The sequence below is a fragment of the Andrena cerasifolii genome, chromosome 5, assembly GCF_050908995.1.
Source record: "Andrena cerasifolii isolate SP2316 chromosome 5, iyAndCera1_principal, whole genome shotgun sequence".
NCBI lineage: Eukaryota > Metazoa > Arthropoda > Insecta > Hymenoptera > Andrenidae > Andrena > Andrena cerasifolii.
This window is the reverse complement of record NC_135122.1, coordinates 13,639,944-13,666,187: the sequence shown is the minus strand read 5'-3', so window position 1 is coordinate 13,666,187 and position 26,244 is coordinate 13,639,944. Positions and strand designations below refer to the sequence as shown.

Sequence of the window (26,244 nt, the reverse complement as noted above, 5' to 3'; positions counted from 1 at the left end):
GGTAAAATTGCGCCGTATAAAAACTCGCCTGCTCGTGATTTGTTACCATACTGTAAATTGAATACTTCGCTGCTTCGTGACTTCCGCCGAGAGTGACCCACTGACGTTTACGACCTCGTAACACGTGTTTGACAAACACGGGGGAGTTTCGGTAGAATATTTTTAACCCACATTCGCGGAATCATATCTTCGCAACTGCAATGGCCGTGCCAATGGGCATACAGAGGGTTGACTGCAGCAGCTTCCGCAAAAGTTCACCAGTGACATTCGCGTGGATTATTAATCAGTCGAAATGCAATACTTTCAAGCCAGACGAGATTTAATGTTACCTGTAGAATAGGATTTCGAGTGGCATTCATGTCCACAGTGAAGAGGTTCAAGTGGACGGGCACGTCGATAAACGTCCGCCATAATTCCAGCCGTCTCCTCGTCTGTATTTACTTCCGGGAGATCTATTCATTCGTTGTATACGCGGGCAATTAAAAGTTTACCGAATAATGACGAAAGGATCGGGGATGGGGAGCTTCGACGTCGTTAGCCGTATAAACGGAATAAAAGAAGGCGGAGCAATGAGGGGGCGTGAAGGGCGACGCAGGGCACATCCGAAGCGGGAACCGAATCAAACTTTTAATGAATTTGCTCGAATAAGGAGTCACCACTTGCTGCCGTGCAATCTCTTCGCTTCACGGCTATGCCCGCACGCCGTGTACAAAATCCACGGCTTTCCATTTTTTTCCTGCCCCCATACCACCCCCGTCCGACTCCGGATTACCTTTTCTATTAAGCTTCCTGTGACAGTTCAATGAAATTTAAAGTTGAATGCGAAACTTTGCAGCCCGTCCGCGCTGCCTATATTAAAGAATGTTTCCAACGAGACGATATAGAAACGGCGAGAATTATTACTTTTCGTACGATACGCTCAATCTTCACGGCACCGCTCGTTATCGGCGAGGTAAGGGCGTTTGCTCAAGGTGTAGAAAGTTACGGCAAGTATCGACGCTACGAGGACCTCTAATAAGCAATACGCTAATCCCTATTGATACTGAGAATTCAAAGTTCGTACTGGGATAATTTTCTCTGGACTTATGAGTTATCTCCAAAACTAATGCAAAGGTATTCGATTTCCTCGACTTTGATTCGCACTTCATACAGATCGCTGCAGTTAACTCTCCGTATCCTGAGCCTGAGTAAATTTTGACCCACCGTTTCAGAGCGCTCATGCGCACAGTGATAGAGCTGTTAATATTATTCGCAGCCAAGCGGTCATTTAGCTGTCGTCAAGGAGGGTCTCGCGCTTGGGGGTGTCGTATAACCCGGGGGTTTCCGGGGAGTGTGTTGGGGCTTAAAGAATGGGAAGCTCGAAGCGACTGCGTTGCCTTGGGGCATTCGCGAATGTATGGTTGACAACGACGCTTCGCTGGTTTCTCGTGTTTTTGCCTGGGTCTAGAATTCTTGTTAACTTTGTTGTTTTTATCGTTATCATTGTTATTATCGTTATTGTTGTTATCATTATTATCGTTGTTATCATTGCTATTGTTATACCATGTAGTATCCTACATGGGAAATTAGACATTCGTAAAAAATGAGGAGAAAGTTATTTTTACAAGAATTGTCAGAAAAATTAACTGCTAAAAATATTGATAGACGGGCTACTCAATTTATAAATGAAGAAGGAGGGCTACAAGCGAATATTGTAATCGCGATAGAAGCGACGGGAAGAAAAATTGTAAAAAAAAACTAGCAGGTCACAAGCGTGGTAGATGTTGCTTCTGTGCAGGAAACAATAACGAATTTCACACTGTATGCGATTCGTGTAAAAAACATGTGTGTAAAAATCACTTTACTAAAAACCGCACACTTTTATGTAATATATAAAGTAATATAAATGTTGAATAAACATATTTTTTTTATAATTCACAAATCGCAACCCTATATGTACGGAAACCCCTTCCACCACTTTCCATAGTATTTCGGCGAGGATCCCTAGCTCGAGTGACCGTCCCTACCTGAGTACAGTATCGGTGAGGGTCTCGAGCCACCGTGAATTAGCGAACTATCGGTGTGGGGTCTGCAAAGACCCAGGCTCAGGACCCGAGGTCCCGTACTCGGAGGGTTAAAAGCTCGATGTTCCACCGTTCAATCGCAATATCCACGAGGTTTGTTAATAGTCGCGCGACGTGAATTCGAGGCGCGTATAGCGCGGGAGTAAGGGGAAGTCACGTATCAAACCGACGTCGATGGAATCGAATAAACATGGCGAAATAACGCCGCGGAGCGTCAGACGATTTTTCACCGGCGGAATAAATATCTCTGGGAATTATGTATTTACTCGATCGTGGGGGCAATTTGTGCGCACGAACGTATCGAATATCGATATCGACTCGCGGGCCCGAAGACGCGGGGTGCATTCTACGGGGACTCTGAAAGTCAAGCGTGTTCCTTTCAGTGTTCCATGTCGCACGTGTTCGGGACGTTGAAGCAGCGAGGAAGAACGTGCTGTTGGCCCATCACCCCTGCGCTTTTATTACCGCAACTTTCATGGTCCGTGACAAAATGTTATCTGTAATTGAATCGCTAATATTTCAGCCGTGAATTGCTGCCGGTTTCTCATTCCCTCGTGCGTGAGGAACATCCAGGATGCTCCATGGCCCGCGAGATCTATTCGTTTCCCGGCAATTAAACTTCCCCCGAGGGTTTTCATACAAATTGTTCCCTTACCATAGCGCTGCCCTCAGTCACTCTTCGCGAAATCGATCCCTCCCCCGAGCGTGGTAATCGTTCCCGATCGATCCATCGGATTCTTCAACAGCTTCAGGGCATTTCAGCGATACTCATAATTTTTCATCGCACAGATTTACAACGCTGGCCATTCGTGAAGTACCTGTGAGAAGGACTGCGAGGTGTCGTTCGCCCTTTCAATATCCACGCTTACACAACGCTTCTTCAGACGCGCACGTGCAGCGATGCACCCTGATACTTCTACTAGAGGTGACATGGAATCGATTTTACGCAGAAATTTAGCTTGCTTCTACGTTTCTACCCGTGATCCGCGGGTCGCACGTTCCTTTACGTACATACCTTCATGAAAGATACACGGCCAGCCATATTTCTCTGACATCCTCGGTATTTCCTACCCGGTTTTATTTATAAACTACCGTGTAATCCCAGTCTGGCTTCTGCAAAGTGTACCAAGCCAGGCTCTGGCACGAACCCTGCGCCGACTACGCCACGACTTTTCGTACGGTGTTTGCTCCCATATCGGTATCGCTCGCTATGGTTACGCCAACTCCCTTGGGAGTGACCTCGCGGTTATGGGCGTTGGTTCGTCAGAGTTTTTCCTCTTTCCCTGGTGCCCTGTTGTCCTACGCGAAGCCACTTACCCGTCCACGGTTCCCTGTCGCGAATTCAGATAAACAGAAACGGGACATCCAGTTTTTATTCGACTCCGCGATCGACGGAACGTTGTTTGCCTTGGCTCCGCGGAATCGGTCTTGTTTAGCTTGGATTAAATTTAATCGACTTTACCCGTCGGCACGGAATTCACCTCGAGCTATCCCAGCGACTCTAAAAACATCATCCGATGCTTCTATACCAACATCTGGAGCAAAAGAGCACTCTGTATTTTTTTTTTATCTATTTGTTGCATACGTATTTTATCTACGGTATTTTGCAGGTGTTAAAAAGAGTATTCGACGCTTCTAAAATTCAACAGACACCGTCGCTATTATTTCATGGCACGACCTTATTTCGCAGAAATTTATTCGCGCGATAATGAATGCGCCAGCAAGTAATAATTCATTGCTGAAATTTGAGCATCGGATCATTTCTTTACCGGGACATTGAACGCCGTTAGGGTTCTTGTTTTTATTAGCCGGGCAGCTTGACATTTTTCACGGCGCCGTGGAAGCAGCTCGCGTTGAAAAGTCTCCTTTTTTTTCTGGTAAATTAAAAAATCTGGTTTCATACAGCGTTCGCGGGGCTTTAAAATTCTAATTTCGACCGTGGCTCTCGTTCGCGTCGTTCTCTTGTTTGGAATGCGAAGTTTCACGGAGGATGCGGGCCGTTTTTGCGCGACACCTCGTCAACATTTTTTTCCACGTCGCGTCGCCTCTCCGCGCCGATGCACGCCTGTCCGTCTGCACGTCAATCAATTCGTTTGACACCCACCGTCCATTGAACAAACAAGGGTCATTGCTTTCATGCTTGGCTGGCCTGTTCTTTGAAAATCTCGCGCCCCTCATAATTAACGCTTTTAAATACCGCCAGCTTCAACTTCGTTTTTGTATTTTTTTTTAATTGAAATTAACATTTCATCGAACCACGAGCGTTGTGTGTTCACTCAACATGGTTTCCATTCGAACATGTAAAGGCTTCCTGTGTGCACATTCGATCTTCCTAAATATTTGTTGCACGTTGCGTATTAATTAACAAACTTTGGTTACATGCATGTATGGATGGTGGATAACGGCGTTTAATTAAACCCTCCATAGAATTCGAGCCTCAACCTTGCGAAATCCACACACGAATTTTTCGCGAATCGATCCAAAATTCCTCTTCCGTGCGTTTCAATAGGAAGCCACACCTCTCAAGCTTATCTGACGAGGAACACAATAATTATAATCTAATTCGCGATACAACAGCCCCTTCCGACCACCAAATCCTGCTGATATCACGCTTCCTCCTCCACACCTGTTTCGCATAATCGCTGCTCGTGCAATGATAGGTACGTTTACTCGCGCCTGGCTGCTCATTTATTATAGAGCGGATACCTGCCTATCGACCGAGCGGAACCGATCGAACTAACAGCGACGATCCGCGACCAGTCGCCCCAACGCGACGTTTCGCGTTAGAGTTCACGTATCGCGGGTCCACAAATATCTGCGAGGGGTTGTCGTCGTTGGCTCTGACGACAATGATCGTTATGTCGAGATTGGCTTGCCTAACGTCCAGGGATGATTTACTGTCACGGAAATTCGACGGCCAGTCAGTCAACCTCCCGTACTTCTAGTAACGCCGTGGCGAGTTTATTTTGCGCGTCGACGGATCACTGTCTAACGCTCTTTCGAAAACACGCGCCGGTTCCTGGCGTTAGCACGGAGTTTCGACGGATCCGCCGTCGCGTTTCCATTGGTACCGTACTTTTAACTGGCCGTGATGGATGCGAAACGGAACAACAGGATTACAGAGGGATCCGCTCCTGTTACCGGGCGCAATTACGACGCTCCATCATTTTGAAACTCGCGGCTGGAAAAGGTGATGGAACAGTCTCGCGGAGTGTTAGGCGGATGGGTCCGTTATTAATGTTACTGGGAAAACTGGCGCGGAACGTAGCTAATAAGAGACGCCCTGAAAACAACGGCGTCCTCGCGTGTAGATACACCGCGCAGTGTTGTGCATCCCGGCTGTGCCTCGGCTTGGGTTTCTGAAAGACCCCGGTGGTGCCGGTGCACAGGTTGCAACAGTGTCTGCGAAACAGTGTCGCCCCGAAAGAGAATAAATTTGTGAATTTCGTGCGACAACTGTAGGTATCGCGGTCCTATTCATACCTCTGGAAAGAAATTCGTATTTTGTATCGTGTAAGGCAGTGGTTCTGGGGGATCGCGACCCCCAAAAGAGGGTGGTTTTCTGGGGGATCACCGCGGTTAGTTTTAGTCGACGATTCTTAGCACTTATTTATTTTAATTGCAACATTCATTGCCATATTCTACTAATGATGTAAGACTGATTTTTTATAAATAAAAAAAAGGAAACGCTGTTACCCAGATGCAAGCACAACCATCGCACTAAGTAAGATAATTAAATATATTAAAGATCTTTAAGTTCTATTTAATATATGTATTAATATAATTAAATATTATTAAGTTAGAATTTTATTCTGAAATACCTATTTCTAATGTGTTTTCTTTACCTTATTAAATTTACCTTACTTATCTGGGGGAGATGGTTCGCAGGTTATTTGAATATTATAAAAGGGGGTCGCGGCTCAAAACTGTTTGGGGCACACTGGTGTAAGGTGTTTGCGCTCTTCGGTGACCATGCCTACTTTATTGGTCGGTTACTTTTATTGAACCGTGAGAAGCGACAGCTAAACGAATGTGGCAGAGTACATTTTTAGTCTCATTTACGGGGGGAATTACAAAAGAGGTTTCCTTTTCATTAACTGGGTAACGTTGCTGGGTATCAAAGCGCGCAAAGAGGAATATAAGGTTCAATTTAGGAGAGTTTAATTAGCTCAATTTGGAGATAGCTAGCAACAGGGCGGATGGACAATTTTTGCCTCGCTACAGCTGGCGGTAATTGGTTCCCTCTAACGGTGCAGGCGGCATACTCTCGTTGGACGATCGTCGTAAATGGGATCTACGGTATTGTCGATCGTCGCACAATTTCAAATTGTAAGGTAGAGGCGCGTGATATTTGTTTCCCGCGGTCCCTTTCCAGTGGAGCCGTATATTGCGAGTTTTCAGTTGAATATTTTCCATCTACGCATAATAATTGTCAATTTCTCAAGTTGCGTCGATGAATTCATGCGTCCTCGAACGCATAACGAAGTTAATTGGCTACGTGTATGAACCTTGAATTTTCTGGCGTTAAATTGAAATTGTCCATGTATATTCTCCCGTGGAATATAAAACTTATTCCGCAGAATATTTGAGGAGTTTTAAACCTCGTCAGTTGTAGTTAACGAATGTGAAACTTTTAATGGTTGGACGCGTATTCATATTGCGAGAACACTTTCACGTCCGTGTATCCGTTTTCTGCTAATTCTCGGACAGCACGGATTAGCGGACTGTAATCGACTGCGGCACAGAGGGCGATTATTCGCGCAATCTTTCCTCGTCGCTCTTCTTCTCGTCAGTTGAATACATATCGCTCGACAGTCGGACATTTTTCGCACGTGTTAAACATCTTGCGGAAATCGCACGCCAGTGGTTTAATGGAGTTCCTGGCTTTAGCTTCTCTTTGAAAATATATAATATTTCTACTCCAGCCCAACGAGGTTCCCATAAAATTGCAAATGATTAATTTCATTAAATAAGTATAGGTAGCGAGTCCTTTGATTTAAAGAGGCATTTGTGCGCACTTCGTGTAGATGCAGAGATTACTTTGCCGTTGCTTTGAATCCGGTACGCTTTCGCATCACCGTCTTGAGAACCTTGATAAGAACCCTACTCAGGGAGGATAGCAGGGTTATAAGATAGCCAAAACTGTGACTCGAGCCCTTATAAGACCACCAGTTCATAAATCCAAGTGCTCAGGCACTTTGTACCGAGTGAAGCACTATCCGCAAGTGGTAGGATTTGTTAATTACGTGCCTCGAGGAGAGAACTTTGTTCGCAGATGTTTGGAGAACGTCTCGTCTAAAGGTGGAACTGTTTGGGCAATTCGATTTAGGATTCATACTTTTGAAACTACAGCACAGGGACGCTAGGAATGTGAAAGAGAATTCGGTGAAAGTTTTCCGAAATTAGTACGTTACTTTTTGGGCAACCTTCCCCTGTGTGCGCGATATTTCTGTCTACTATCGACATACATTCGCGCCAAGTTTCGAAGCGGTGCAATTTTCACTGCTGGCGAAACGAAACACGAATTATAAACGTACAAACGAAGGCAACGGCCGGGACTAAGTAACGCTCGTGATTAACTGCAATTAAGAAAGCGAGTAAGGCGGGAAAGTTAAGCGACGTGGAGGGATGGAATTTAATTTTGAACGTATCAAAGTTTTCTAATAAAATGCTCCGCTCTGGAATCGTTTAAAGCTCTCGTCTACACCTGTTCGTGCGAAAATAGGCAATGTGTTATTCCTTCGGTTCGCCGGTAAACCCTTTACCCCCGAAGCTGTTTATTTTATCTGAATCGATCGACTCGCGCTTCGTTTATTCGTGAATGGTAACCCGAAGATATAAAACCCGCGATATTTTCAAATCTTGAATTTCTGGTGAATTTTATTTCTAATAAAATTCACCGAATAGTCTACGTCAACTCTGTACACCCAGCTCGAAGTAGTTAAACGATCTATGCAGCTTGAAAAAAGGAGTTTCAGACAGTGCTCGCATAGTGAAGCTAGAGAGTTACGAAAAATAATTATATTCCTTTATTTTTCCACGCGAGCGCCAGCTCGCGCTCTAAACCTTAACGAGCATTGCGGGGCAACGAAAGCTCTCTATAAAATGACCACGATATATATTAAAAAAAGGAAGAAGAGAAGGTCGTGTATTCTATTCCCGGAAAGCCTGCAATTAGAACACTATACAGGCCGCAATGGCTGAGGGGACGGGTATTTAACGACCGTGTCTCATCCCCTTATTGTATTCCATTTTAGTGTAGTAGCCCAATTTTACTATTTTACGGACGACAGGGGTGTATGTACGCCAGCACAGCGGACCGAGAGGGAAATGCAATTTCAGGGGAAATCGCCAAGGGGCCATGAATGGGCCGGGCTGGTTTGTTACGAGCGCAGGTCGTTCATGATGCGGGTCAGCAAAGGCATAGGTGACACGCACTCACCGTTCGAGACGAGGCTCATATTCCCTATAAGAACGTCTTATTCGATGAGTTAGCTTCGCTACAAGACTCCCCACTGAATTTCGAAAGCTTCTTCTCGCCCTATCTGTCTTCTCTCTGTTTCACTTTTGATCCAGACAGACCTGGTGGAAGATTTGTTGAATATGATGTTACTCTCCTTCCCGTATGATATGTATACCAGACATGTTGCTCGAATTTGCATAGAGTTGCACATGTGCAAACGCCTTCTCGCACGCAACGCTCATTCAGGTACAGACAAAGCCGCAGTGTCTGGTCACCGACCATTCTATTCCACTGGCGGGCTTTCCTTTTCAGGCTGAAACACCGGGGCTACTGTGATCGTCATTCTTTGCGTACGTGGAAACGAAACATTATGAAATAGTGAACCAGAAGTGTGAAAAACAAAACGTGTGTCTACGATGACAGGGATAACTTCTTTTACTCCTCCTGCATCATTTCATTCGTCTTTTCGACATGTGCGTTATCGATAGAGGATATTACAGCTATCTAAATCAACTGTTAATACTCTCTTATCCAAAAGAGAAAACATCAGAGCAAACGTATGAGAGAGACTCCCTGGTGAATGTTTATGGAATATTCTGGCACAGATGGAACGGCGCGTAAGAGCAGAAGGAGGAAAGAACGTGGGAGATAATTAATTGGAACTCATCCGTTCAACCTCTTGGTATGCGCGCGGCTGAAAATTCGGCGGCGAAATATAAAACTGCGGAATTTAATGCACGTTACGTGAGCACGGGACCAATAAAGTGGGCTGTCGCGGCGACAGAAACTTTGCGGGTGTATGTACTACGTGCATTGTGCGCGTGCTTGTCATCGTAGACATTGTTTCTGTCTGTGGAATACTCTCGCGTCAGAATTCGTTATTGGGGGACCGATTCGTTGGTCTTCGAGGGAGAACCAGGCCAATACTGAGTATGACTGATCATGCAAAATAATGCGAATACTGATAAATGTTATTTAATGCCCGAGGGACATCATAATACCAGCGTCTAGCAATGCAGAATGCAATGCATCAGGGGAAAGATATAGATATCTTATAAATATTCTACAGGCAGACACGTAGAACTCGGAGAATTCAGCATGTATCCTGTGACAACGCTCCGACTGCGCTGCACTGTGAATTTCGCAAAATTTCTGCCGCGAAAGTGTCACGACGAGAGTGGCGCGCATTAGGAGCGGAGTAGAATTCTCGTTTAATACGCGCGACGCGTTTCGGAGCACCCTTACAGCGGGGCTGTGGACAATAATTGGACGGTGTTACGTAACAGGGAGTTAACTCGTAATATCGGACCGTTACTATGATTCAATAAAATCGCCGTTGCCGAGATGGCGGCGACCGAAATCACTATTTGCCCCCGAAAATGTATCGCTGGAACGCGCGCGGCACAACTTTCCGCCATTTCTGTTGCGATTCTATTGAATTACACCAATTGTTCGGTATTGTCGGCCGTTGCATAATGCCTTGCAATTCTGTGGCATTGAATACAGAGAACCAGCAACTGCCATTTTATTCGGACGGTGAAGAATCCGCCGCGGTATATCTTCGGTTGCCATTGAAGTTCCAAGTGAAATGAGTTTACGTCGCTTTTGTTAAATTATATACTTCTCCGAGTAATTACAAATGAATTGGCAGCTTCTCCACGGCGCTTGTAATCCGTTGTTGCACGGTAAGCTTCAAAACAGAGTGCCTTTGAAGGGAACCTTCCTTCAGTTTAATACGTAATTGCGATTTTGTAAAAGAGACTTCCGCTCCACTTCTTTGGAAATAAGTTGCAGTTATTTGGGAAATACTGGCAGCGACGTAAGCAGAATTTAATTCGAACAATTTATAAGACTTTTCTAGTATCTAATGGCTCGGATGTCGCTAGCGTTTCATTATTCCGTGATAAATGTAGACGGCAAATCTTTTTATCGATAACTTACATAACATTGCTATCGTTACTGGCACAATCGCTTTCCCAGCCAATGATGGAGGAGCGCGTACTTACGCGCGGCATTTAGTGTGACAAATTCCTATTTCGTTAAGTTATTTTCGATCGTTGCGAGTTTTAATGGAACGTTTGCCACGGGAACATTTACGAAACTCGTTGGGAGATTTTATTTCGAAGAGACGAGTACAACAATTCTGGGTCTTCAATTTACAAAGCCGAATTATTTAATGAGCATCAAACTTGATGTTTAATAGAAAGCTATCTGGTGTAATAATGAAACGTGTCTTGAATTAAACGAAATATCCAGCAATCTTCGTGCAAGATTAAAGCCCGGGTGAACGAACTCAACCAGACGGCCGACGTTATTACCGTTAATTAACCCTTCGCGAATTTGTTTAATTTTCCGATGCCCTTTTTATCTGCGCCTGGCACCGAACGAAGGCAGACGCTCGTACGTATTCGAGAGGCCGCTGATCGATTCGCCTCTGCACTTTGCGCCCTCGCGACGACTCTTGACGGTTGGTGCACGAGCAAACATTCGTGCACAAAGGACACTCGTGCACCACGCGGAAACGATTTCGTACACGCAGGAAATAGTTGGCACACGTACGTTGGAGGGTCTGTGCGGGGGCCTCGTGGAACAAATCATAGGAAAATTGAATTCCTTCTCGCTGCGATTTGCCGGTGAAGCCTTGAGAAGATTTGTGGATCTTAGGTGGAATTCCATAGGCCCTGGTCTCGCGTTGCCAGAAATTTATATTGAAAAGAATCGAACGTACCGCGTTCCAGCCCGCCGCGGCCTCATTTCCCTTCGCTTTACCCATCGTAGGCGCAGCCAGCTTCTGTCCGCTGTGTGCAGTGTTTTACTGTTTCCGAAACAGTTTCGTGTGCACATCACACGGCCGATCCCATCAACCGGGCTATGCGCGAATTCAATGACCACTTCCTGGACATTGATCTGTTCCCTTATTCAATGGGTAACTTTTGCGTATTGCTGCAGAGGGATGTGTTGGGTGTGAGCGTTAGCGCGGCTGTGTGATAGATAGACTCTGTACTAGATACGTCCATGTTGTTGTGCGAAAAAGGGTTAATCCCGTTTATGGTAATAATAATAATAATAAGAACGCGCGAAGACACTTGGAACCCCTCGCGCAAATACGTAGACGCCGCGGAGAAGCTTCTCCAACGCAATTACGTCCAAGATAGGAGCGAAAGGGGATTACCTTTCCGTTGGCGCTTTGACGTCGCGCTAAAAGTCGCCGTCAAAGACCTCGATTCCCGCGGTGGTCTTCACTTTTTTCGGGATAAACTTGGGAAAGAGTACGTGTCGCCTTGGCACCGTGCTTTCACGTGTAAGTGGAGGCCCGTACCCGCACGTAAACTGTACATCTACTGAGCTTTTACGAGCCGTCGCCGACGTGCGACGTTCGTTCAACTTTACAAGGCTGGCTCGCCCTCCTCGCGGACTCTGCGTCCAAGATGCCACGGCGCGACGCCTGGGCGTCGAGGTGTTCAGGCCGTAAAAATTCCACGAGCTTCTCCCCGTGCATCATTCCTGAAACACATGTACGTGTTCGTCTCTTTAGTCGATGTTCGTTTCTTCTCTACTGGATTCGACGGTTGCTCATCGAACCGCCTCCGATCATTTTGATTTTTGGATATGTTATAGAGGACCGAAAAATAAGAAATACGTGTTTTTTTACTTCTCCTCGTTTTCATATTTGGGGGGTAAAAACTGCGTTCAAAGTTAGGGTTGAAAAATCATTTTTCTGGAATATCTCGAGAACTATTAGAGATAGGGGAATAGTGTCAATGGACGAATTTTGTGTCTTTGAATGCGAAATATGACTGACTCACCAGATTTTCAAAAATCCACAAAAATGATTTTTCAACCCTAACTTTGAACCGCAGCTTTCACCCCCCAAATATGGAAACGGGGAAAAATAAAAAAACACGTATTTCTTATTTTTCGGTCCTCTATAACATATCCAAAAATCAAAATGATCGGAGGCGGACACCTAAAATACTCCCCTTGTTAGATGACTGTTCATTCGACGTATCTTTCGAAATTTTCAATAGGTAGCTCGTCGTCCAGAAAGCTTCGCGATTCATTCGACTTGTATGTCGGGCTTTCGTTAAGTGATTCTTCATCTCATATGCATGCAGACGGTCGTGCATTTTCTCCACCGCGATTTAGTGTTTGTCCCACCCTCCATATTATTGCTGCCGACTGGCGCGACTATTACGTAAATTGTGGCGACGCGCCTCTATCTTGCCGCGAATAATCTTATTCGCTATGCGTAAGCGGCGAATTTGAATAACCGGGGGCACGTGTGAACACTGAGTGAAATTCGTGCAATCACGGATTCGTCTGAGTTCGTTATGCATTGAAAGTGGACACTTTGGATAATAGTGGGAAGGAGATTTGAATAAGAGGACGAGACTTCGAGTTATTCGAGTCTAAAGCAGAATCTGGATTCTTCCAAGAGGATTTATTATCTGGAATGTAAAAAACAATTCGCCTAAGTGGGTTTATTAACAAAGTTAACTATCGAGCTTCGGACCGCGACACGCTCTCGCGCAGTGCAAAGAAAAGAACTCACAAAGGAAAAGCACGACTTCTGGTTTAGACGTTTAAGAAATATATGTACGAACAAAGATTGAGGAAGAAAGAAAAATGGAATTAACATAAAAGAGAAGGTATTCGTTTGAATGTTCACGCTCGCGTTTCTGATCTCGATTTTACTCGTCGGCTTGCCGGAAGAGAAGAAGGAGGCGACGCTGATCGACGATCGACCAAAGCCTCGATAGTGACCCTCTAGGGAGTGATCGGTATAACCGCAGCCATTTTGGAGCAAAACCGGAAATAACGTAACCTAAACGTTTATCTATCTCTTTCTGCCAGTATTTCTCTCTCTTTCTGTCAGTATTTCTGTCTCTTCCTATCAGTATTTCTGTGTTTTTCTTTTTTACAGTTTCTTCCTCTGTCTACTTACGCTTTTAATTCGCTATAAGCATCGATCGCTCGGAGCGCCCTGGCGGTCGGAAGTAGCGGCGCGAATTATGAACAGGGCACGCAGAATTAGACTATTAATTTTAACATTAACAATTAACGCCCATGTCCCCGGCGCAGAGTGTTCTCTGATCGGCTAGCTTATAGAATTATCCGAGCAATTACCCGCGTGCTCCATTCAGATAATAAATTTGATCTGATTCGAGTACAGATCCGCGATGTGTTTCATGCGCTTTTCTACTCATCCGTTAGGAAGGAGATAGACTAGCCGACGGGGTAAGGATTACGCAAATGCACGGCTGCGAATCCTGCAAATCCTTGCGCCATTTGCGGCTGACGCGCAAACTGGAAATCTCTCGGTGGCACGAGCGGCCGGCAGATTCGTTGATCCACGTAATTGTTTCCCACGAACGAGTTAAGCGAATGAATGCATGAAAATTGAAGGATCGCGGCACCAGGAACAGAGGGTGCAAATGGATGGCAGAACTGTATGCCCCTTCCGGTGGAAAGCCAGCTCATTTAGTCGAGTCTTCGTCGCCGAAAGAGACTCCTATCCCTTTACTTTCAATTCAACTGCCGTTGGTGATGTCATCTGGAAGTTTCCATATTTACGATTCCTTGAGGATTACTTTAATGCGTCCGCGGCTTCTGGAACAATTCGACGACTACCAGGACGATATTAAAGCGGCGTGAAATATTTTTATAATTTTCTTCGATCGCAATCGTCGTGCTTCATATCTTGACGGTATAGACGCTCCGCTGCAGAATCTCCTGATGCCGGGGCGAAGGGTATTATACGTTATTTTCATTCCTCTCCCGTCGACGTATAACTCATTGCGACGAGGGTGGAGGGAAATCGCGGAGGGAAAAGCGATTTCAGCGTCATCGCCAGGCGTGCGGGATGCAAAGGGGGAATGGAAAAGATAGAGGAAGCAGCGAGGGAACTCGCATGAGGGGCGTTACGTTTTCCCAGGGAGGAAAGTCTACGACCCGGGCACGAATGTCTTCCCTTCCAAGGAAGTACTTACGCAAGGAAAACACCTTTGTGCCCCGCGTAAAGTCGATTTTATCGCAAGCGACAAAGGAAGCCTGCCGGCTACAAAAAGGCGAATGAAGAAACCGAGGAACTGAATGGAGACGAAAGTTTAACAATATCGTCGCGCCGTTGAAATTAAATTCCTGTACCTCGGTGTATACGTTCCATTTAACTCGCTTTAACTGCCACGGCTAATCATCCGCGAAACTTCGTAATCGAATTCCGATTAGCGCTCCCGGCAACTTCTCCGCCGTACTATCCTTTTTCGACCGTAATTGCAGGTTCGTTTTAATCAACTGGGTACTTAAGGGCAGATGATGCCGGGCTTCATCGGATCCTATCGGTGCAGGGGCGCGAGAGTGACGCGTCGATATCTGCTTCGGCGAGAGGAGCCTCGGCAAATCCGGGTTCCCTCGATAAAGCAGCAGGCCGCGCTTACGGTGATCGAGAAGAAGGCGTCGGAACGTAAAGCTTGTTACGCGACAACGGAACGACATCTCGAGGCGGGTCGAGCGAGATGGCGGTCGTGCATCACGAGAGGGTGGAAGGGAGTGGCGCGAGACGAATGATCCGTGTTTTCATAAAAATTTCATACTGCCACGCCACGCGGGATCGGATCCACGAGGAGCTTAGCGCACAAAGGCTAAGGGGATTCATTAAAATTCAGTCCACGTCACCGAACGACTCAGCCACCCCGCCCAACCGACTCCCCCCCTATCTAAGCCTTTTCTTTTACCGCGCAAAGACCTCCACTAAGTCTGCAGACGCATAGCCTGCGCCCGGGATGCGTTGGCGCGAGTGCATCACACTGTCAGGCCTGCACACAGCGTGTGGGGAGTAACTAGCCCGTGTGGAAGCTCGACGGGACCACGAAAATCAATGGGGAATGCGTGTCAGGAGGGTCACGGTTACGGTTACCTCCCCCCGTAAGAGGATGATGTCACGGTGATCTTCGATGTTTGGACGTATATCGGAAATTTCACGGATGCACAGCGACGCGGGCTATGAACTGGCATCGTCTGCCCGTGAAGAACCACGAGCTTGCCAGAGGGAATCGGTAAATTATGCGGAAAGAGAATGGGTCACGAGGCGCGAGGGAAGCTGCCTGATAATTGGCCCATTCGTTACGCATGGATTAAAGTCTAGTCTCGTTCGGGGCGATTCACGTTCGGATTGCAGTAGCCGTGATTCTGCCGGTGAAAATTATTCAAAGTGCGACTTGAATGATCGCGGTTTCATTTGAACGCTCATCTGGATGCCGATCGACGCCTTCAGACAGATTTCTGGTACTTCTGAGAATAGTAAGAGAGAAATGCGAGTTTACGAATGCAATCTGTATGAAAATTTTATCTTCCGCGCTCAGATATGATAACTGATCATTTGGGATAGTAGAATACGCGGAGCTGAGATTTATTCGCGTTGTCGCTTCATGAAATAGAGAATACATATTCGGCTGTATAGATTCGAGAGAAAGGGATTAGGCTTGACTTGTCGGAGTAAATTTCCGAGTTCTTCGCTTCAATGACTCTTTGCGCTGTGTTTACGCGATATTTCGCGAAGCTGCGTGGGGAAATTTAGTGAATTGTAATGTTGAAATTTATGATAACGATCCATCGCATCCCTCAATACATGATCGGTGTCCCCGCGTATATCATTGACGGCTCCATGCTCGTCTATGCATTGAAAATTTACGAGTGTGTTTCGGTGAACCAGCCACGCCATTCACGGGAACGCGGCTCCAGAAGCGGAAGAATCAGAGAGGCGAATGATAAATTATGCAGAAAAAGAATTGGCTGTCGAGACGGGAAAATTGTTCGGCGATAAGTGTCTTGGAGCCCTCACGGTTGAATACTTGATTCCGCACCGGCGAGTCCGCGTCGATGTTCGACATTAAAGTTTCATTCCTTAATTCTGCGTGTCTTGTACGTGTCCCGAATGTACAACGTTGATCAACGCCTGGCAATGAATCGCTCTCGAGTGCCATTTATATTTTCTTTCCCTTTTCCGTGACCTTAACATTCATGCTTCTACCAATATTCCACTTACTATTACTGAATTCCAAATCCGATAGAATTTCAGAACTATACCGCAACAGGAGTTGCAGAAATAATTCACTACCCCCTCATTTTAATTTGTCGCCTATATACGAAATTCAAACTACTCCCCTCGAAAACGAAGCTTCGCGCGAAGAGAATTAATCTTCAGTTTTGATCTATTGCTTTTTTTCTACAATCAATCAGTCTGTTCTGGTCCGTGCCACGATTTCAGCCGCGTTCTGTGCATCGGAAATTTCGCGGGCGCGCGTCGAATGGAGATTAAACAGCATTTTTTGAAAACCCGAACCAGAGGCGGAGAGGAAATTGTAGGTTGTGCGGGCATATAAAAAAAACATAGGGCTACGAAGAATCCGACGAATAAAATGGGAAGTTCGTCTGCAGGTCGAATTAATGAAAAAAAATTTCACCGACGTCCCTGCCCATATGAAATTCCTGGACAGTCACTTCCGGTTGTGTTCGCGGGTTTCATTCTCCCCTGTTCATGCCGCTCCTGACAAGTTACCGACACTGTCTGCAGTTTTCTCGCTGCCAGCCGCCGAGGATTATACACGCACCGACATTGTAAACCGTGCGTCCGCACGCTAAAAACGCCCTCGAGCCTGCAGTTGAGAAAAAAACGCGTGGCGTTGCCTTTATTTCTGTCAGTTTCATTTCGCGCTGTCTTACTTATACTTCGGTATCGTGGCGTCCTTCTAGTGCGTTGCACTCTCCAACGTTTTTTTTTCACCAGACCGATGGAAACATACTTTTTCGCTCTAAAGCTTTTTGCAAACTTTACCGTTCCATCGCCGCGAGGTTTAATCGTTGAAACCACCGAGTGTCAACGGGTTCAACTTCGTACAGAGTTTACAGACGGCGATGTGAAATGGGAATGGTTCCTTATATCCATTGGCAAGAAATATACAGCCGACAATGCTTCGAGCGCCCTGTGCGAAAAGCTTGCGGACTAATTTCAGCGCAACCAGCCACTTGCGAGCGTAGCGATCGAAGAGTGACGCGAAGAGATGTAAAACGAGCCCTGAATGGATGAGGGCGAATCCCCTCAGGAAAGTCCCCTGCTAAGAGTCATTTCGTTGCCTCATTATCCCCTGTCCTGCTTTCCGCCCGATGACGCGACGTACGTCGTCCTCGTCGACGACTTCTGATCCGTCAGAAGCCGGTCGTTATGGCGTCAACGTCAGAAACGCGAGCCCACCCCCGCCAGCATTCCGTTCTGTCGCTTTAGACGGAGGATATATTCAGAACCGGACACAGAGGTTTGCGCGTTGCATTTTAATGAACTCACCCTCTCCTATCTTGTGTTCCAGCGGTGTGAGTCCCTACGGCAGAAGGGAGGTTGCACAGGCTGCCCCGGTGGGCGCGGAGGGGCGGCGGTGGCGTCGGTGGCGAAGAGGGGAGAGACGGTGGGGCGGACCGGAACCGGAAATGGCTGCGAGGTGGCTCCTGCTGGCGCTCCTCGCCGCCCACGCCGCGGCTCTTCCTGATGTCATTAGGATAGGTGAGTATCTTTCCAGTCTACCCTCTACAGTTAAAAGGCTTTCTCTTCCTCCCCCTTTATCTGTCCGCCTCTCGCCCTCTCCTTTCTTGCCCCGTGCATTCCCGCGGCCCGGCCGTTTCGCCCCTGGCCGCGGCAAATGACGACCGTAGCGATGAAATTGTAATCGATACACGCCTTCCGCAAGGCGGTCCGAAATCGTAGGAACTTCGCTCACCGAACCGGTCCACTATTTAGGATAATGATTTTCCTGGTGAATCGGAGGGAGGTGGAGCTTAAAAGAGGTAATCGCGTAATCTCGCGATACGAGTATGATAAGCAGAATATGTAATGGAATAGTAAGTATAATTTCAACATAGTTAAGTCGTGTTTATTAAATATTATTGAAGCCAAATGCAGCGTTTCGGGAACGGAATGATGTTCCTTGCTGATTGAATATTTCCCTTTTATAAATGAAGTTTTGATTGTTGCGATTTAATAATTAATATACACCGCAAATGGACCGTTGGAAATTACTCTTATTCTCTGTTTCTCTGTATTATATTGAAAATTTCTGGCGGATGGTTTCGCCACATAGTTGAACTACAAGCGGTATTATAGTCAAGCTAATGAACTAACGAATTTTGTAATTATCTCCAGCACTAATGCTCTTCAGACTGTCACGTGTAATTGCATAGACTCCGCGCAAGTGGTAACAGTCGTACATAGTCGGACAAGTAGAATCACGGAGCAGAACGTATGCCCTTGGAACGCCACGAATGTTGGTAACGCTGTGCGCGTAAACTTCATGTCCAAGTGATATGTAGTGTCCGCTTTGCCAGTAGACAATAGCTCCTATTCGCAGTTACCATCATAGTTAAGGAACAGTATTCCACTATACTGACTCTCGTTCAATGACCACCCACCTGAATAAAAAGGACACTTACCGTTGCGTCATTGTTATTCCCAACGAATATACGTCAGTATTCAGAGCAGCGTCTGAAATGCACGTTAATCCATCCGCATGATGTTCATCCTAAAGTTTTTCGTATTCATTCGCCATGCAACGATGAATCGGTTGTATCTGTAGTGGAGCAGCGGGTCTGCATCAGTTGTCAACAATTTCGTGATGGTTTTACTCGTGGCACCGCCGAAATTAAAGCGTGGCGTCGGCGTCGTTCGGCGGCCAGCCTTGTTCCACTGCTATTCACTACAATCCGACGGAAATTTCTCGCGCTGGTAATTAAAACGGCTTTCTGCGCACGACGTTAGCCGGATATACGGCCGACGTATCGAAACGGGTATCAATTCGCCCTTTTTGTTTCGGGGGGCGTCGGGCGAGAGTGGTCGCCGCGAAATAATTCATTAACAATCAATGAATATTCAAGCCCTATTAATTTGCTGACCGGCGAGGGGATGTGCAATAAAAGGGGAGGGAGCGAGCGCTTGCGCGAGTTTCAGTTGATCGACCGACGAAATAAAGTTACGGACGGAGTGTAATAGTGTTAAGTCGGTGAGTCGAGCGGATACAAAGAGCGTAAAATTAGGAGAGTTAGGAGCCGACGTGTGTCTTAAGGGGAGAAGACCGTATAAATCCCACGAAAAATAGACACAAAATTTTTTCCTTAAATCATTAGCACATTGGTATCTTTGCAAAAAATTCCTAAAAATAAATACATAAATAAGCCGTTTATAGGCTTCTCCCCTTAATGATTAGTTGGTCCAGTGGTGGACTTCGCGGTACTGTAGTTGATTTCTTTTGGGGTGTATATGCATGTAGAGTATGCAGACCAAGTACATCTTGATTTTTGGACATAATGAAGAAATAGAGAGTAAATCCCGTTTCCTCGGGATCCCTTTTTGTCCCTAAATCACAGATTCGTACGCGTCATTACAGTCCTTTTTCCGTTGTCGTCCGATGCTTTACTATCCGTCCGCGTTACTCCTCGAAGTTAATCGATGCCCAGCCTTAACGAGAGACGTAAATCTATCGCGTAAATTCTATAAATTGTGGAGTCAAGCTGGCGCAGCTGTTCGGCGGGTTACTTTATGACGTGCGCGAGATTAAAATCAATTTATGGCGCCAATTCCTTCCGCGGCGTCGAATTCGAGAAGCGCCATTGGACTCGCGAATCGATACATTCTTCGGGGAGGATCGAAATTCTTCGACCGCATCACCATCGTTTTGCCAACATTGTTCTCATTGAAACGTTACGAATTGCACACGTATCACGACTGCCCGTCCATCCGAATGCCGCAAGTTCGTTACAACGACGAGGAGCTATCGGTTAGAATCGGTTCGAAAAGGATCATAATTTCAAAGCAGCACCGTATCAGCGATGCATTCTTAAATTCCCAACTTTCCTCGAGGTTTCATCGCGGGCTACATAATACTACACCGTCCAAGTTTCAACTTTTTCGAAAGACCCACTTTTGCTCTGTCCTTCTTACGTTCATTGCATATTAATGCCGCGAGAGAACTATTTATCCGTTCTTCTGCTGGCGACTTGAATTTACAACGCTCTTCGCGAAACGAAGCGCTGTTTTATTCCAGAAAGGTAGTTCTGCCGTCGTTGAAAGATTTAGATATTAAAGCATACACAAGAAGCTCCAAGCAAAAATCTAGTTCACGGGCGTTAATATACCGGAATCCCTTAATGTCCAGTCGAGGGGACCTTTTATCCGTCTCGTGCGCGGGTCATGGCGACCTCGATTAAGGAGAAGAAAAATTTTTCAACGTTTTAAACGAGCACGCGGCTCCTCTAGTCTAGGTGCGTAAAATATTCAGTATGTACGATCTTGCATATCTTGGACGGAGTATTCGGGTCAAGCGTCACTTTATTCCATTGAAAAACAGAGGAAGAAAAACGTCGGGGATTACACAGTGTTACGTCTTGGTCCGAGGGAAGGTAGAAAAGGATTTTCGATATTAAATATTTAATATTCGGGATACACAGGTCCGTGAAGGACTGTCCCAGGCTTCTTCGTTTCCCCAAAGGCGGGACATCTAGACGCGGCGTAGATAGGCAAGTAAAAGGAAGGAGGCAAGTGGTTGGACGAGGGAAAATAAGAAACAGTACGCGCGCCGCGCGGCGGTTCGCGTCAAAGTAGCGCTTTAATATGGATGTGTGATTTCCCAGGTGGGCTGTTTCATCCGTCGGACGACAAGCAGGAAGTGGCCTTTCGTTATGCCGTGGAAAAGATCAACGCCAACCGGGACATCCTGCTCAAGTTCCGTCTCAGCGCCCAGATTGAGCAGATAAAACCGCAGGACAGTTTTCACGCTTCCAAGAGGGGTGAGTGGAGGGGCTCTATTCATGTTCCTTTCATTTCGCAATTAAACGCGCACGTTCTGCATGGGACCAGAGCTCCTATACATTTCGCGCGGGTGATCTCGTTCCAAGCAGCAAAAGTGTTTCCAATTATCGCGCCGCTTATACAACGGACACTGCAGGGTCGTCTGATCATTGCGGCTGTATTCTACTTGCTGCAACCGCGTCGCTCCAGTTCCACTATCGCGCTGCTTACTTTAGGACAGTAATAGCTCGAATGTTAAAATACCTGCTACGTTCCAAAGAGTCTGTGTGAAATTATGATAGGAAATGTAGAACTTACTTCTGTGACCGATGAATTACCTTTCCGTTGCCCCTAGACAAGACGTTAATAATATTTCACGACATTTATGTAATATTCATTGTCCATTAGTTATTTCCTGAAAAGCAACTTGAGAAATTAGGTGCTCCCCGAGTAATGGGTTTAATTATCATTGCCCGATGAATGTATGCGCGGAGGTTAGACGGGAGATAGTTTTAGAGTTACTTCGATCCTTTAACACCAGTTGAAGTTTAATCATATAACGCGCGGTAATTGCTTCCTCGATGGGTTCTCCTTCTGTGAATATTATAATGCTACCTATCCATCGAAGAATAATTAAATTGCCTCGACTTGTTAGTAGATTCTGTGTAAAATTCATATCCGCTGCGTTCCTTTAGTACACACGCGTCCTTGTTATTTGATGCGTGTAAATTATGCGCGTGAACTTTGTCTTCGGAGTGTCACAGCGCACGCGAATGATCATGCAGATTAGTCGAAATTGTTTATCACGCGGGTACGTCCAAAGGGACGTTTTCCTAACAGGAAACGCCATGAAGGGAAAGGTAATTCAACTTCCATGGAATCCTTTGTTGCCAGTGCAGGATTCGTCGGGGCTCTCAGGTGTGCCCGGCTCTGCATCTTGTTGCAGCTATTTTCAAAGTTCCTGTCCCCCCTCTGACATGGAAAATAGACCTGTGTTTCCGTGATGCAGATTTCCCGCGTCAGTTTGCACGGAGTCTTACTTTCGCCAATGTCGCGTACTCGCTAGAACAGAGCAAAGTTTCTTAACGCTGTTACTTCGCGCCCGTTGTTTTCGCCGGTCGCTACAAGGGGCGCGTCTGCCACGCTTCCTTGCTACCTAGCTGCATGCTGCAGGGAAACTAGAGAATCGTTGTCAAATAAATGTTTGCTCTTCCTTCCTTTATCATTTGCCATCGGCAGAGACGGTCTGTCGATTCCTTTTGACAATCTGGCAAGCACCGTTATCATCGCGGAATGAATGGCATTATGCGATTAAACGGCTTCAGCGTTGTTGCAATTGTTGCCGGAATATAATTAGAATAATTGGTAAGGCAAGACGCGAAGCATCGAGCGATTATTAATCGATTATACTATCGCCGTGGGAGGTGATAATTATATTCGCGTAGTGTAGGCAGCAACGAGCCAATTATGGAATCAAGGCTTAAATTATTAATTCGTATTATACGCCGATTTAGGTCGAGTTAGCTTATGCACTCGATATCAATCCACTAGATTTAGCACGTTAAGGGTTCAAATGAGTAGAGTAGATGGAGGTTTGGATGGAGTAGCGATTCTTGCCAGAAGCATAATTCGAACACCCATTACGTAAGCTTGGCAGCTAGACACTTAATGGTGAGAAAGAAGGACGGTACATAGGTATATGAAATGGAAGAAGAAGGCAGAACGTCTACGTTTCCTCCTACATTTGCTAATGGACTGGTCAGTAATGCTGTCTTGTATACTACAGCCATAGTCTCGCGAAAATTTGAGGTCAGGATGAAGGTTTCTCTTTAGCGGTGGTCACCAAAACCTTAGAATTGACCTTTGTTACGTCTTCGTTTTATTCTTACATAGTAGCATTGCCAACATTCCATAACGCCATTCCTTAATCGCTCTGTTTAAGTGCCTATCCTCTTCTTCATCCGCTTCGTTATCCTCCGAGGATCCGCCACGTCCCATTGACCTAGATTCGGGGAGCCCGTCGCGACGGCAAAAAGACGACGGTGATTCGTGTCGACTGAAACGAGACGGTAATTCCTTTTCTCGGTTAAACGCGAATGAACTCCCCATAGATCGGGCCAGATGAAGGACGGGGATGCGAATGAAACGGCAGGACTCGTCACCGGGTTATTCCTGTTCGACTCCGTTTCATTCGGCACCGAGGAGCGAACTGTTTTTCGTCTGGGCAGGCAGCAAGCTTGGAAGGCCGTTCCGATCTTCTCTTTTTACTGTGTTTTTACGATATGACGGGGAAACATGACTGAGTGTTGGTGCGCCTTTGTTCAACCCGGTACCCTTCTTTCGCGGATCCACGTAATACGCTTTTACAGCCTCGGTTGCTTCTATCAGGGAATTTCTTGGGGACGCTCGTTGGTTTTGCTATCGGAAAAGAGAGACAAGTCGGACGAGGGGGGGAGAGACGTAACGGGGGACACATGATTCGATTACTCCCTACCAGACGTGTGTACGTGTGTTTGATCATGATACATAATGCAGTAACTCGCGAACGTGGGCGAAGCGCGGGCTTTGATATGAACTCGGTGGAAAGAAGTCGCTGATGTTGAGCTGAACGGCTTGGGCAACTTTTAATCCCTTCCGTTCGTAGAAATTCCTATGAGAACACCTTAAGCTTCAACTTATAACGAACTTACTTAAAAAGATACCACAAATTCGAAGAAAGTTTGACATAATATTCTGAAAGTGTTTAAGGAATCATTAGAATGGAGATATCGTGTAGGTATATATTTGGGATTAATAATTGTATTTAGAAAAACAATTTAGAATATATGCTACAGAAAAGACTTAGAATTAAAAAGGAACTAAAAATATTAGTAAAACTATTATTACTAAATCAACACAAATGCAACACAAAGCTACACGGCGCGAGACAACTCGTTTGCTTGTCGCAACAATTCTGCCCATCCCGCTCGTCCTCCTGGAAAGCTTTCCTTCCAAAAAGGAGACTATCCTCTTCATCACGTACCAAATATGGTCATAAGAAGAGCCCTCGAAGCTCGAGCGCGTCGCTGGGCCTCAAGCGCGTCACTGGGCCCTCTGACGTAAGGTAAATGTCCCCATTTTTACTCATTTCGTATTTTTCTTATTATTATAAGCGTCACGTTTGTACTATAGTTCTAACAAAATAGTTCTAAATTATTTGAACATTTACGCGAGTGTTGCACGAGCTTGGGGCTACAGAAAGTGCAGTATAAGAAACGAAAAACTTTTAAAACAAGAGACTCATGATTTTTCAATCATGCTCTAGCTGCTTGTGTTAAGGAACAGCGTCACTATTGGCATTCGTTAATTGGGCCGAAAATAGATTTTGCAGTGAATGTTCTTATTTAATAACAAAAGCAGATACCATATTGTGCTCCGGATTTAGATATTTTTACTATTTTTAATTTTTTTAAGTAGGAAACGAGTAGGTTTAGGGTCAAGTGAATCGTGAATTGTTAGACGTGACTTTATCCGACGGCCACAAATCATTTTTTTATTTGACGGCAATTCATTTTAACCTTCAAATAATTTTTTCATCTTTTCATTCATTTGTATTTGAAAATTATTTGAAGCTCAAATAACTCTGAGAGTAGAGAGCGCGAGAGAGGGGGAGCGTGCGCGAGCAGGATAGAGATAGATGGCGTGCCACTAATTGGTTGCCGCTATTTGTGACAGAAGCGGAAGTAGACACAGAAAGAAACAGACTCTGAGTCATTTGTATTTGACGAGTCTGGAATCAAGTTGTTGTCTTTTATTCGAAATCTATTTTATATTTCAAATTATTTTTTGCCCATCTTCGCTTCAAACTAAACACTCTATCGTTCTTATATGTAATCTATTTGGAGATATCAAGCACGATAGGAAAACATTCACACTTTCCTTTCAGTCTTCACAGGCCTCCAATTAATTAATGGAATGAAGCTTCGCCATTATGGAAATTCAAACAGGATGTTGTAGAGAAATTCTATTCAGCACTTAACCGCAGACTCAATAAAAGGAACTTGCCACTTTCATTAGCCTCGCATACTTGGAAATTACCGTGGAGGTAGATTGATACGTTACGGCCTGATTCTTGCCAGTGCGAAGGGGAGCTATCCCGCTGACACTGGTCGTTTCACTTTCGCTAAGCCAATTTTCCAAAACCACACAGAGGCGGAAAGTTCGGAGCCAGGGGGGCCGTGGGAACAACGAGCTGCGACCGACGGTAGCGTGCCGCAGATAGAACCCGTGGCTCTAATTTCACCCTAACTTTTACGGTTTCTTCCCCGGCATAGTTGGCGAACTTTGTCCACCCTATCGGGCCGTTGAGAAGTTCGGGTCGCCCGGGGCGATTTCGGTTAGCGGACCTGCTAGTTGCTCTTTTCCGCTGGAGCGGTGTACCGTCCAATTAAGCATAATGGAAGGAAAACATCCTCCCCGTCTACGATCTCCTGTTCCATAACGCAGGAACCCGCGAGGACGATAACGCGAATCTTCCGACTCTCGCGCACCGCCGTTGCGCAAAACGGTGTCCGTCCCGTTAACTCCACACAGGCGAGACACTATTTTTTCACCCTGCCGGCTAACAGGATCTCGTTGAAATTCCGCAGAACGAATCCCTCGCGCGTCGTGTCGTGCGCGGAAATTGGCAACTGCTATAAATCGCGCGGCGTTCGTATCGGGTTCAGTGGTTACGGCGCAAAGTCCAGAGAAGAATGCTGTTGCAGGATGGCACGATGATTCCGACACAGTGGCCGGAAGGAATGCAGCGAGATATTAAGCATACAGATTCACGATTCTGAATGCGAGCTGCCGCGTTCGTATTGTATCGTAATGTACCGCGTCCCTGGGAAATCGGTGAACGAAGGAGACCC

At 45.9% G+C, this 26,244-nt stretch overlaps 1 protein-coding gene across 13 annotated transcripts in view; it reads left to right on the top strand.

Moving 5' to 3' along the window:
• Kair1d (Kainate-type ionotropic glutamate receptor subunit 1D) overlaps positions 1–26,244 on the top strand; it is a 223,983-nt gene that overhangs the window by 50,343 nt on the left and 147,396 nt on the right. For all 13 annotated transcript variants that reach the window (XR_013085279.1, XM_076811592.1, XM_076811597.1 and 10 more), the window contains exons 2-3: positions 17,889–18,079; positions 21,196–21,351. Coding sequence is in view for 12 of the 13 variants with exons in the window: in XM_076811592.1 (XP_076667707.1) it covers positions 18,007–18,079; positions 21,196–21,351 (229 nt within the window). In the remaining variant the exon portion in view is untranslated. The remainder of the gene's footprint in view (positions 1–17,888; positions 18,080–21,195; positions 21,352–26,244) is intronic.